Source organism: Chiloscyllium plagiosum, unplaced genomic scaffold (genome assembly GCF_037043375.1).
Source record: "Chiloscyllium plagiosum isolate Xiang-an unplaced genomic scaffold, Cpla_swu_hap1 HiC_scaffold_16, whole genome shotgun sequence".
NCBI classification, from domain to species: domain Eukaryota; kingdom Metazoa; phylum Chordata; class Chondrichthyes; order Orectolobiformes; family Hemiscylliidae; genus Chiloscyllium; species Chiloscyllium plagiosum.
The window spans coordinates 84081375-84095346 of record NW_028270154.1 but is presented as its reverse complement, the minus strand read 5'-3'; the positions used below and the strand labels follow the sequence as shown (position 1 = coordinate 84095346).

The 13972-nt window shown below is 45.7% G+C and overlaps 1 protein-coding gene across 1 annotated transcript in view; it reads left to right on the top strand.

Moving 5' to 3' along the window:
* Positions 1 to 13972, top strand: part of LOC122556951 (sialic acid-binding Ig-like lectin 13) — a 74906-nt gene that overhangs the window by 18685 nt on the left and 42249 nt on the right. The window contains exons 2-5 of the mRNA XM_087995063.1: positions 917 to 991; positions 7243 to 7361; positions 10672 to 11028; positions 12904 to 13188. Coding sequence (XP_087851189.1) covers positions 7310 to 7361; positions 10672 to 11028; positions 12904 to 13188 — 694 coding nt within the window. The 5' untranslated portion in view covers positions 917 to 991; positions 7243 to 7309. The remainder of the gene's footprint in view (positions 1 to 916; positions 992 to 7242; positions 7362 to 10671; positions 11029 to 12903; positions 13189 to 13972) is intronic.

Genomic DNA, 13972 nt, shown 5'->3' with positions numbered 1-13972 from the left:
CTTGATATGACTTAACATTCCTGGCTATGGGTCAAGTAGTGAAAGTATAGATGGGTTGGCACGGGCCAGATGGGCTGAAGGGTCTCTTTTCTGCTTATGATTCTGTGAAATGGAGCTTGTTTTTGTTGCTGTTGTTGTTTCGAGTACCTGTTACAGACTGTTACTGCGTTGCCATGTTTGTATGCTCCCCCTGATTACTTTTTAAAGGAGGCTTATTTATGTTAACTACTTCCTATTGTCTGCTTCTGGCTTGTGGGATGTGTGTGTTGGTGTTGTCATGTAGAATTATATAGAATCCCTACAGTGTGAAAACAGGCCATTTGGCCCCACACTAACCCTCTGAAGAGTATCCCACCTTGACCCATTCCCTTACCTTATTGCTCTACATTTTTACTGACTAACGCCCTTAACCCACGCACCTCTGGACACTCTGAGCAATTTAGAATCGAGAGTGTGTTGCTGGAAAAGCCCAGCAGGTCAGGCAGCATCTGAGGAGCAGGAGAATCAATGTTTTGGGGAAGAGCCCTTCATCAGGAATGAACCTGTCATGTCGATTCTCCTGCTCCTTGGATGCTGCTTGACCTGCTGTGCCTTTCCAACACCACACTCTCAACTCTGATTTCCAACATCTGCAGTCCTCACTTTCCACTATGCACAATTTAGCATGGCCAATTCACCTAACCTGTACATCATTGGACTGTGGGAGGAAACTGGAGCACCTGGAGAACCTGTTACAGACTGTTACTGCCATGTTTGTAGGCTCACCCTGATTACTTTTCAAAGGAGGCTTATTTACATTAACTACTTCCTATTTTTGTCTCTGCATCTGGTTTGTGGGACGTGTGTGTTGGTGTTGTCATGTCTTCTATAACTTGGGTTCCTACTGCCCTCATTCACTGCAGCCCTTTTCCTCCAGTGTTACAGAGCGAACGAGAACATAGACTGACTTGCCAGAACTCGTCGGCTTAGCAGCAGCTTTGTGCTGAAGAAGGTTGGTTAAAGTGGATGGTAGGAACATGTTCATTGTTGCATTCAGATGAAGTCAGTAGAAGTTGAGGCTGTGTGAAGCGTTTATTTAAACTGAATGAATATGTCATATTTTTGACATCAGTAAATTTTGAATAAAAAATCTTTTGCTATTACTGAAATGATGTAGAAGGGGAATTACTTTTAAAAGAATTTCGAAGACGCTACCAATTAACATTAAATATAAAATATAGACCGATGATTAGAAGATTAACACTTCAAATAATTGGCAAAATAATCAGAGAATAAACAGCGAAATTATCTGATTGGAAATGCACTGCCTGAAAGGATTGTACCATCAGATTCAATAGTGAGCTTTAATATTGACTGTAGATCAGAAGAATACAAAATATGAAGGAATGAAGTGTGGATTTGCTTGCTCCTTCTAAGATCTTGATGGGTTGAATATTCTGTGAAATGTAATGGTTATTTTGGGTTTTCAGATTGAAAATCCTTCCAAGGAGATTGTTTTGTGAGGGGAGCGATGTTGGAAGGCCTTTAAGGGAGAGAGAGAGAGAGAGACATTAGTAATTGTCAGTGTGAAAGACACTAGCAGCTAGTGAATGAAGAAAAGTTTCTGTTCTGCCAACTGCAGCTGGTGGTCTGGTGTGAGCGTTATCAGCATTGCCCTGCAACACTTTGACCAAAACCTTTACCTGCTCCATCTTCCATCAAACGCTAGCTGGATTGGAAATTGCTGCAGATCCTGTATTTTCTGTATTCAGTATAGATTCCAGCATCTGCAGTAATTTGCTCCGACGCATTGGATTGGGCTGAGCTTAAAACTATTCAGCAAATTTGTGAACAGGAATAGAATTGTATCGTGTCATCTCTCCACAAAGCTAGGGCCATGATTTTGGGTTCCTGAGTTGCTTCTAACCCAGCCTCTGCTTGTGCAACCCATGCAGAGTCTCATGTTGATCGTAATCCTGGGACATGTCTGCCCATGGCGTGAGACAATTCTGACATCAACCAACCATTCTGGATAATTTGACACACTTCTCACAAACTTGCCCCGAGTAAACCCACTGAACGTTGTGTAGTCTTCCTTAGCTGAGCAAGCATTAACTAGCATTAAGGTCTCCCACCCAGTGCTATACAAAGGTCCAATCTTCAGTGGAAGGTGGTGATGTAAGAGTTAATTCACTGGATCAGTAATCCAGAAACACGGGATTTAAATTATATCAGGGTAGCTGATGCAATTTTATATTTAATAGCATTTAATATAATTATAAATTTGCAATATTGCTCTACATCCAATAACGTTGCCATGAAACTATTACTGATCCTTGTAGGATACCCATCAGGTTCATTAACATCATTAAGGGAAGGAAATCTGCAGTCCTTAACATGTCTAGCTTACACTTAACTCCAAACGGAGGAGATATTGGTGTTGCTGTAGTGTCACCAGACTAGTAATCCAGAACCGCTGGCTAATGTCCCGGGGACACAGGCTCAAATCCCATCGTTGGCACAAGGTGAAATTTGAAACTGATCAAACATCCAGTGTTAAAACTTTGGCCTCATAGAGAAGTACAGCACGCAAACAGACCCTTCGGTTCAAGTCATCCATGCCAACCAGATATTCTAAATTTAACTTGTCCCATTTGCCCAAATCCCTCTAAACCTTTCCTATTCATGCCCCCATCCGGGTGCCTTTAAATGTTGTAATTGTACCAGCCTCCACCACCTCCTCATGCACCACCCACTGTGTGAAAAAGTTGCCCCTTTTAAATCTTTCCCCTCCCACCTCTCATGGCAACTGTGTAATCACTTCTGGTTGTTGTAAATTCCCATCTGGTTTATTAATGCCCTTCAGGAAAGTAAATCAGTCATCCTTACCCAGTGTGGCCTACATGTGACTCCAGACTCACAGCAAGTTGGTCGACTCTTAACTGCCCTCTGGGCAATTAGGGATGGGCAATAAATAGCCACATCCCATGAATGAATATACACAAAGAATCTTCTGTAATGTGGATAACACGTAATTACCCTCTGAAATGCCCTATCAAGCAGTTCAGTCATCTTGCCAACCAAGCCCAAATCCCAGGAAAGAGAAAGAAATCTGTTCTGTTGCAGAGGTGTTTTTGGTTTCACTCTGCTGTGGCAAGTGCTGTAGCTCACCGTGTTCAGAAGACACAAGGCGAGTTGCAGCACGTGTTGAAGAGGATCAGAGGGGCTGTGTACCTGAGTGTGCACGCTGTATATGCGATGTAATTGCTATGCCTCCAACTTTGTCGCATAACTCAGAAACCGAGCTGAGCAGGTACAGACAGGAATCTCTGCAAAAACTGAGAGAGGAAGAGGAGTGAGGGTAAATGCTGATCAACCTGGCAAAGGCGTACTGAGGGAGAACATTTCCAATCTCGCCACCTCCCTCCCCCAGGCCATTGCACCCCCTCCCCAACTTGATGCGATGCCTCAGGTGACACGGGTTCAATGAGGAGGTTGACCATGGGCTGGTGTCTCACACCGAACAGAGATCATCAAGGTCACAGTGGTATGGAACTAGGAGTAGTGTGTAGACCATATCATGGAACACCAGCAGCTACAGAGCTTTGGGAAGGAAACAAAATCCGTCCAAATAGTCCGAGTGAATGATTTTCTCCCTGGGCGCGGAGAAGCTGGATGAGACGCCATGTGGCTTTGCCAGGAGAGTGGGCTTCCCAAACATGCCAGGCATGGTCAACAGCTGGCAAAATGCTCTGTAGGCAAATCCTCCCATCCCCCTAACTGCTAATCCCCCCACACCCTCAACCCCTAATCCCCCTACTCCCAATTCCTAATCCCCCCACCACCCCAACCACTAATCCCCCCACCCTCATCTCCTAATTCCCCCCACCCCAACCCCTAATCCCCCCACCCCAATCCCTAATCCTCCATCACCCCAACATCTAATGCCCCCCACCCCAACCCTTATTCCCCCAACCCTCCAACCACTAATCCCTCCCACACTCAACCCCTGATCCCCCCACCCCGTAAACCCTAATTCCCCCACCCCAACAACCCCTAATCCTCCCACCCCCCAACAACAAATCCTCCCACCCCCAATCCCCCCACCCCCCAACCGCTAATCCAACCTCCCATCACGCCCCACCCCTCCCCCAGGCCAGTCTGAGTGCAGGGCTGTAGGATCTGCAAGGCCCACCATTGTATCTCTGTGGAACGGTGTGCCAGGTTTCTATATGTAGGCAGTCTCCTGTCCCAGAAAGGGCTGCTGTGTGAAGGCAGAGATACCTCACGTGGTCCTTATTGATGACATTCCTGTACTCACCCTCCGCCCACTCCTCCACTACCATCCACCCCACACACGTACCACAGATGTAACAGGCATGGAGCTCCAAGGAACGTTGGATGCCTGGGTAACTCTCCAGTGTGCGCTGGATACGATGCACAGGCTGGCTGTTCCCTCCACAATATTGCCAACATTGGGCGGCACGGTGGCACAGTGGTTAGCACTGCTGCCTCACAGCGCCTGAGACCCGGGTTCAATTCCCGCCTCAGGCGACTGACTGTGTGGAGTTTGCACGTTCTCCCCGTGTCTGCGTGGGTTTCCTCCGGGTGCTCTGGTTTCCTCCCACAGTCCAAAGATGTGCAGGTCAGGTGAATTGGCCATGCTAAATTGCCCGTAGTGTTAGGTAAGGGGTAAATGTAGGGGTATGGGTGGGTTTCGCTTCGGCGGGTCGGTGTGGACTTGTTGGGCCGAAGGGCCTGTTTCTACACTGTAATGTAATCTAATCTAATCTAAGTAATGCCCATTGCCTCCAAAAGCTGTGAAGGCACCCTCGGGATAAGCAGTCGGCAAACAAGGCAAATGAGGCAGGAATAGGCATCCTGGACCATTTCATCTCAGTGAGACTGTCCAAGGGTCTTTACCCTGGGGTAGGGGAGTCCAAAACTCACGGGCATAGGTTTAAGGTGAGAGGGGAAAGATTTAAAAGGGACCTAAGGGGCAACTTTTTCACACAGAGGGTGGTGGTGTGTGTATGGAATGAGCTGCCAGAGGAAGTGGTGGAGACTGGTACAATTACAACATTTAAAAGGAATCCTGACAGGTATACAAATAGGAAAGGTTCAGAAAGATATGGTACCCAATTGTAACAACCCCTTAATGAGATTCTGCAATTATAAAAAAAAGGTATTGATGTTTTTATCCAACAACATATCCAGTAATGCAACCAGAATACAGCCATTGACCGTTGTGTATGATCCCAGTTCCTGTCTTTCTGGTGTAGATGGTCTTGGAAGATGCTGCCCAGCAGCTCAGAACCAGAGTCTGCCCTCTCAGCATCATCAGCAGCCATCTTGTGCCATTGATAGGGGCATGTACACTGGCACTCCAAGAGAGAACAGTGAGTCTGTCATACACCTAGCCACTGCCACTCACAGAAAGATCATACTCGCCAATTCTAGCCACCCCGTTGAGTACAGGCTGCATGACTGCAATGAGAGCTTCCTTTGGGTAATGACAACTACAACCATGATAGCAGTGGGCTAAGCTGCAGGCAATGGCCTTGTGTTCTTATCCCTGGATGTTTAATGCAGAATCCTGGGTAACCAGGTTCAAATCCTGCCATGGCAGATGGTGGAATTTCAAATCAACAAAGTCTGGGATTAAGAGTCTAATGATGATCATGAAACTGTTGCCGATTGCCAGAAAAACCTATTTCATTCACTAATGTCCTTTAGGGAAGGAAATTGCCATCCTTACCCAGCCTGGTTTACATGTGACTCCAGACCCACAGCAATGTGGTTGACGCTCTACTGCCCTCTGGGTAATTAAGGATGGGCAATACATTCTAGCTTAGCCAGTGACGTCCATATCCTGTGAATGAATAAGTGATGGCAGCTTTCACAGCTGCACTCAGATTTTGGATGGAGTCAATTTGTGATGCAGTAGGAGTTGAGATGGTGGCCACTAATCGCGGTGTTTCAAGTGGTCCCATCAATACAGCCTTGAAGTTGCTCACCATATGCGACGGAAGGATACTCTCCAAACTTTATGCCCTGCCCTGCACCACAACCTAGAGAGCTTCCATTCACCAGGAGAAAGTGAGGACCGCAGATGCTGGAGATCAGAGTCAAGAAATGTGGTGCTGGAAAAGCACAGCAGGTCAGGTAGCATCCGAGGAGCAGGAGAGTCGATGTTTTGAGCATAAACATTTCTGATGAAGAGCTTATGCCAACTCTCCTGCTCTTTGGATGCTGCCTCACTGGCTATACTTCTCCAACACCACACTTTTTGACAGCTTCCATTCACTGTCAGGCCCCTACCTGCCAATGCACTAAGTGTGCATCCTCCTTCATGCTTTACTTGCAGCATTGAGTATATTGACACACTGGGGCGATGGAGCAGGAGACATTGCTCTCAAGGTGTGAATGAGCCTCCCACTACAGATCATAGACTCAAAGAGTCATACAGCACAGAAACAGACCCTTCGGTCTCACCAGTCTATACCGACCATAAACCCAAACTAAACCAATCCCCCCACCTCTGTTTAGCCCATATCCCTCTAAACATTGCTTATTCTGCCATGTTTGTTTGAGCATACACTTGGAGACTTCAGTCCATGACCTCCCACCCTTTGAGCATCTGACAGCCTTTATTCCATCATCTCCAATATTTTGATGATCAGTTTATAAAAGGGAATGAAGATTTTTTTTAAAAAATGTATCATTTCTTGCATACAGCGGTGAAATTTCCTCATGGATCGCTCTCTGCAGGGTCCAGAATTTTAACCCTTTCCTGGATACTTGATTCATCCTCTCCAGGCACTGAATGAATTGCTTGCAGGGGTTTTAGATTTAGATTTAGATTTTATTGTTCAGTATTACTCAGGTGCAGAAGTACAGGAGTACAGTGATAAGTGTGTAATGCCACCACACAAGGTGCCATCATAAGTACCAAGGTACCTGGGTATGAAAAACTTAGCTACAAAGTAGTAAGAGTAACAGAGTTAAAAAGTTAAACGTTACTTCATAGAATAAATAGAAAATAAAGAAATATGGTAATAGTTAACATTAAAGTCTTTCTTAATTACAATAGTCACTTAATTATTGTAATATCCTGAAGGAGGTGTAGACAGGGTGAGAGTCCACAAGTATAATGAGAGATCAGTTCCTGTTCTGATATATGTAGCAGTTCACTCAGCATCCATTGTTCAGCCTGTTGTAAATCATCTCTTTGTTCACTGTGGTCCCTTGTCTATTGTGCAGGTGTCAATGAGTCTGATTGTCCCCGTCTGCTGTGTGTACATGTCCTATCGAGGGTGAGATCTGCACCATGACCACATCACACTGGACCCTGGCACTTATAGTTCTATGTCTCATCCAGGGTGAGTATCCAATTCCACAAATCATTATATCAGAACATTAATTTGTGTTTGCTTTTTCTTCCAGTCTTTTTTCTCCCCTCTTCTAATGAATATTTTGACAACATGACAATTTACTGACATGATGCAAATTATGGGCAGCACAGTGGCTCAGTGGTTAGCACTGCTGCCACATAGTGCCAGGGTCCCAGGCTTGATTCCAGCCTCAGGTAAGTGGGATATTAAAGCTATTACAGAAACACAGCTGAGGGAGGGACAGGGCTGATCCCTCAATGTTCTGGGGTACAGATGCTTTAGGATGGGTAGTAGGGTAGGCCAGAGAGGAGGTGGAGTTGTATTTTGATCAGGGAGAACATCACAGCAGTACTGAGAAAACATTCTTGAGGGTTTGTTCGCTGAGTCTATGTGGGTAGAACTGAGAGATTAAAAAGGGGAAGATCACTTTGATAGCATTGTACCGTAGGCCATCCAGTAATCAGCTGGTGGTTGAAGAGCAAATATATAGGGAGATTGCAGATAGCTGCAAGAATAACAAGGTTGCAATTAGTTGGGATAACTGGGATTGCCACAGTGCTGAGGATTTGGATGGAGAGAAATTTGTTAAGTGTGTTCAGGAAGAATTTCTTATGCAGCATGTAGATAGCCCAATAGAGAAGGGAGGTGGAGAAGGGTTGCAGCCGAAACGTTGACCTCTCCACTTCCTGATGCTGCCTGGCTTACTGTGTTCTTCCAGTTTCCTGCTTGTCTACCACAGAAGGGGCAAACTTTGACCTCCTATTGGGAAACAAGGCAGGGCAGGTGACAGACATGTTAATAGAGGAGCACTTGGGACCAGTGACCGTAATTCCATTAGTTTTAAAATAGCTATGGAAAAGAATAGGTCTGATCCACAAGTTAAAGTTCTAAAGTGGGGCAAGGTCATTTTGATGATCCCAGAGAGGAACTTTCAACAATTGATTAGAAGAGGTTGTTTGCAGGCAGAGAGATGTCTGGTAAGTGGGAAGCTTTCCGAAGTGAGTCAATGAGGGTCCAGGGCCAGGATGTTCCTGTGGAGTAAAGGGTAAGGCTGGCTGGAGTAGGGAAGCCTGGATGACTAGTGGAGTAATCGACTAATCCAGGCAAGTAGACAGTATTCCATCCTACTCATTACTTGTGTCCTGTAGATAGTGGATGAGCTTTGGGGAGACAGGAGATGAGTTCTTTCTTATTCATTTGTGGGTGACACTGGATAAGCCCAGCATTTATTGCCCATCCCTAGTTGCCCCTTGAGAAGGTGGGGGTGAGCTGCCTTCTTGAACCACTGCAGTCCACCTGCTGTGGGTTGACCCACAATGCCCTTTGGGAGGGAGTGCCAGGAATTTGATCCAGCAACAGTGAAGGAATGATCTTTATTTTTCCATGTCAGGATGGTCAGTGGCTTGGAGAGGAACTTGAACGTGGTGGTGTTCCCATGCAACTGCTGCCCTTGACCTTCTAGATGTGGGTTTGGAAGGTGCTGTCGGAGGAGCTTTGGGATATTTATGTGGGTCATCTTGTCCATAGTACACACTGCTGCTACTGAGCTTTGGTGGTGGAGGGAGTGGATGATTGTGGATGGAGTGCAATCACAGAGGTTGCTTTGTCCTGGATGGTGACAAACTTCTTGAGTATTGTTGGAGCTGCACCCATCCAGGACAGTGGGGAGTATTCCATCACACTCCTGACTTGTGCCTTGTAGATGGTGGGCAGGCTTTGAGGAATTTTTGGGCGGCACGGACAGGCTTTGTGGGCGGCACGGTGGCACAGTGGTTAGCACTCCTGCCTCACAGCGCTGGAGACCCAGGTTCAATTCCCGCCTCAGGCGACTGACTGTGTGGAGTTTGCACATTCTCCCCGTGTCTGCGTGGGTTTCCTCCGGGTGCTCCGGTTTCCTCCCACAGTCCAAAGATGTGCAGGTTAGGTGAATTGGCCATGCTAAATTGCCTGTAGTGTTAGGTAAGGGGTAAATGTAGGGGTATGGGTGGGTTGTGTTTCGGCGGGTCGGTGTGGACTTGTTGGGCCGAAGGGCCTCTTTCCACACTGTAATGTAATGTAATATAATCTAATCTAAAAAGAATTGGGAGGTGAGTTACTTGCCGCAGTATTCCCAACGTCTGACCTCTCTGGGAGACACCGTTATTCACAGCAAACCTTCAATTCCCTGACCCTCTGTTGAAGCCAATGTTTACATGGCTGGTCCAATTCAGTTTCTGAACAATGATAACCGACAAGACATTGATCGAGTGATTCGAATTCACTGATAAGGTACAGTCTTTTGCTTTGCAATTAGATTCCCATATGAGATACCTTTTTTGTGGAAGAGTTCAAAGTCAATGGAAGTGACCGAGAAGCAAGATTAAGCAATAAAGCTTACTACAGACATAATGCCTTGATCTAAATTTACAGTTTTGCCAATCTCCAGTAGCTAACTATTGACAGAAAGTACTGGTGAGTTGGAGGGGCCTGGATTCCTGACCCAATTCTCAATAAGGATGTAACGACCAGGTCATCAGTTTGAGATTCTATTGAATGATCCAGGACACCAAGTAGAAATCCCTTCTCCTCTTCAAAAAGTCATATACTCCTAGAGATGTATAGCACGGAAACAGATCCTTTGGTCCAACAATTCCATGCTGACCAGACATACTAGGTTAATCTAGTCCCATTTGCCAGCACTTGGCCCATATCACTCTAAACCCTTCCTATTCATGTACCCATCCAAATGTTGTAAATGTACCAGCCTCCACCATTTCCTCTGGCAGCTCTTTCCATACACGCACTACTCTCTGTGTGTAAAAGTTGCCCCTTAGGTCCCTTTTAAATCTTTCTCCTCTCACCTTAAACCCATGCTGTCTAGTTTTGGACTCTGCTGCCTTGGGAAAAATAACTTAACTACTTATCCTATCCATGCCCCTCAAGATTTTATAAACCTCTATAAGATCATCCCTCAGTCTCCAATGCACCAGGGAGAATAACTGCTGCGGGATTTCATTAAATGTCTAACTGAGAACAAAGGTCTCATTCAAAAAACTGCACCTACAACAATGTAGCACTTCCATAAATGGGACATTTTGTGCTCAAATCTTTCTGTTTGTACAGAACCTGCTGTTGGAATGAGGTAAGAGCACTACCATTGAGCTTCAACTTCCTTGGTCTTTATCTTTGAATTAAGTGCACCATAAAAATGTGGAAAAAGATTAAATGATACATAGCCAATTGGATTGCAATGGTGATAGTGGGTTTGAGGTCAGTGATATCAATATTTGCTTTTTTCTTTTATCCACTCCCTACCCAGGATGTTCGTCTACGAATGGATGGGGTGTTTCAGTTCCAGGATCTCTTTCTGCATTGCAGGGATCATCTGTGACCTTTAAATGTTCTTTCCGGTACCCTGATAGACCTCAGCCTGCACACAAGATAATTGCCGTTTGGTTAAAAGACCCATGCCTCGATGGTTCTGAAGAACTATACAACAGTGACAATCCGAATCAGGACCCTGGGATAGAATGGATTGGAAATCTGGGTCAGAAAAACTGTTCTCTTCGAATTAAAGATGTTCAGAAAAAGCACAATCACATTTTCTGCTTCAGATTTATGATAGTAGGTAAAGACAACTGGGCAGGAAAGCCAGGCTTGCAGCTCATTGTTTACGGTAATTATTCCTGCCTGAGAGTTATTTTCATAGAATCATAGAATCATAGAGTGCAGAGAGGTTCTTCAGCCCATCGAGTCTGTGCTGACATGTGAGAAACACCTGACCTCCAACCTAGACCCGTTTACCAGCGTGTGACCCGTACCCTTGAATGTTATGGTGTGCCAAGTGTTCAGCCAGGTACTTTTTAAAGGGTGTGGGGGAACTCCCCTCTACCACCTTCCCAGGCAGCACATTCCAAACCATTACCAGCCTCTGGGTAAAAAGGTCTTTCCCCACCTCCCCCAAAACCTGCTGCCCCTCACCTTGACCCTGTGTCCCCTCATGACAGAGCCTTCAACTGAGGGGAACAGCTGCTCCTTTTTCACTCTGTCAATATCCATCATAATCTTCTACACCTCAATCAGATCCCTTCTTGGTCTTCTCTGCTCCAATAAAAACAACCCAAACCTGTCCAGTCTCTCCTCATACCTTACATCTCCATCCCAGGCAGCATCCTGGTGAGTGTCCTCTGCACACCCTCCAGTTCAATCACAAAGCCCCTGTCATGTAGCAACCAGAGATACACACAGTACACTAGCGGTGGTCTCACTAATGCTCTGGAGTAGGACACTCCAGCCAGACACTATCCACTCTGCCTGTTTTTCTTCACCTTTTCTTCTTTCTTGTCTCTTTTTTTATCCTTCTAGTGCTTTTCTTTCTTCCTCTCCTTTTTTTCCTCTTTGATTCCCACATCCCTGACAATTCCTGACCTGCCCAGCCTGGTGCCGCGACCTCCCTGTGTGGCAAGGTGGCAGTCCTGGCCTCCCAGCATAGGCGTGGCAATATCCCAGCATCCCAGAGTTGGCGTAGTAACTTCCCGGTCTCCCAGCATTGCCACGGTAACTTCCCAGCCTCCCAGAGTTGGTGTGTCAATCTCCTGGCTTCCCAGAGTTGGCATAGTGACCTCCCAACCTCCCAATCTCCTGGCCTCCCAGTGTTGGTACGGTGGCCTCTCAGCCTCTCAGAGTTGTCGTAGTGACCTCCCGGCCTCCCAGCATTGGCATAGTGACATCCCAGCCTGGTGCTGAAGCCTCTTCCTGCAGGGGTCTCTCAGCATCGCAATCGTCCGCCCTCCTGCAGTGGCCTTTCAGTGTGGCATGCGGTGTGGAGCCAGGGCGAGGTTCGGACTGGGAGCTAGTGCCAGCGTGGTCTGCTGTACTGAACTCTTTTCTGTAATGCTGGGCATGTTTATTTCGGTAACAAATCTTGAACTGTGTCTCTGTACTTTTGTATCTAAATCAACGCTGTAGTTGGTGACATACAAATATTTCACTGTATTCATTGGGTACAAGTGACAACAAACACTATTCTATTTGATTCTATTCTATTCGATTCTATTCTATTCTTTACCTGGATTGATAAAGACAAATCTCCCTTATGCCTTTTTCTCACCACCCTCCTAACATACCCTTCCAACTTCAGAGACTTGTGGGCAAACATGCTGAGGCCCCTTTGTTCCTCAGAACTTCCTCATGTCATGCCATTCATTGAATACCTTCTTGACAAATTAATCCTTCCAAAGTGTATCACTTCACACCTTTCACTCCATCTGCCACTTACCTTCCCAATTGACCACCCTTTTTTTAATCTTCTCCTTACCCAAGACACTCAACCTCATTGTTAACTGCCCGACCAATCTTTGTGTCATCTGTAAACTTACTGATTGAACCCCCAAACCCCCATGTCATTTCTGTCAATGATGAATAATAGGAGACCCAGCACAGACCCCAGTCTTGTACAAATGTCACCTGCCAATGTTCATCACTTATTTCATAATCGAGGAGGCATGAACTAACTTGAAAATCTGTCACTTATCTTTCTATTATCCTGCAGCCCGTCCAAGAACACCTGTCATCTCACCCTCAGTGTTGGTTGAAGGGGTCACGACCAATTTGAAGTGTTCCTCCTCTAATATTGATGAAAAGACAAAAACCAGTCTAAACTGGTATGGTCTACCTGACCAGTCAGCAGAACAATGCAGTGATGATCCAACAGTACTCAGCAGCTGTCTCCGTTTCATCCCATCGTATCAGGATCACAACAAGATCATCAAATGCTCAGTCACCTACAGTGCATTCGCCTATTCTGACAAAGCCAGCATCACTCTCAATGTATCATGTAAGTTCCTCGTTAGAAACAAACTCAAGTGTTACAATAACCACACTGACGTGTCTCCAGTCAGAGATCTCCTCTGGCATTTTCTACAGGTGAAAGAAAAATATGGTTATTGGGTCAAAGGAGATGCGAGAGAGAGAGAGTGGTCAAAGATTTGAGCAAAGTTTGTTTTTCAAGAAGGTTATGTAGCCAAGCAAACCTCATCTTTATAAATCACACATTCCACAACCTCAAGGTGTTCCAACGAATTCCACAACTGATTCGCCATTTTGAATTAAGAGTTTTCAACAGTTGTGAGATGGTCTCTAGATTAGAGTGGTGCTGGAAAAGCACAGCAGGTGAGGCAGCATCCGAGCAGCATGAAAACGTCAATTTTCCTGCTCCTTGGCAGACTCTGATTTCCAGCAACTGCAGTCCTCACTTTCGCCGAGTTGTGAGATGGAGACATACAAGTGCCCCCCAAAAAGCAGTGCGACAATTGATGAGATCATTTGTGTTAGGTGTTGGGTAAATGTTGGTCAGGATACTCAGAGAAACTCCCCGCTCCAATTATATTTACCAAGACAGGTAGTCCGTGGTTTCACTCAAGTGAAGAGACAGGTAGAGGAACTTAACGGAGGAATCATATTAATGTTGGACCAATGGGAGTGAGAGGTGAAAGAGAGTGTCATGTGAGAAAAGGAGGGAGTTCAAATCATTGCATTATTACTTATACTTTGCAGCACCTTCATTTCCCTGTGTAGAAATGAATATAGGAGTTGGGAGGTCATGTTGCAGCTGTACAGGA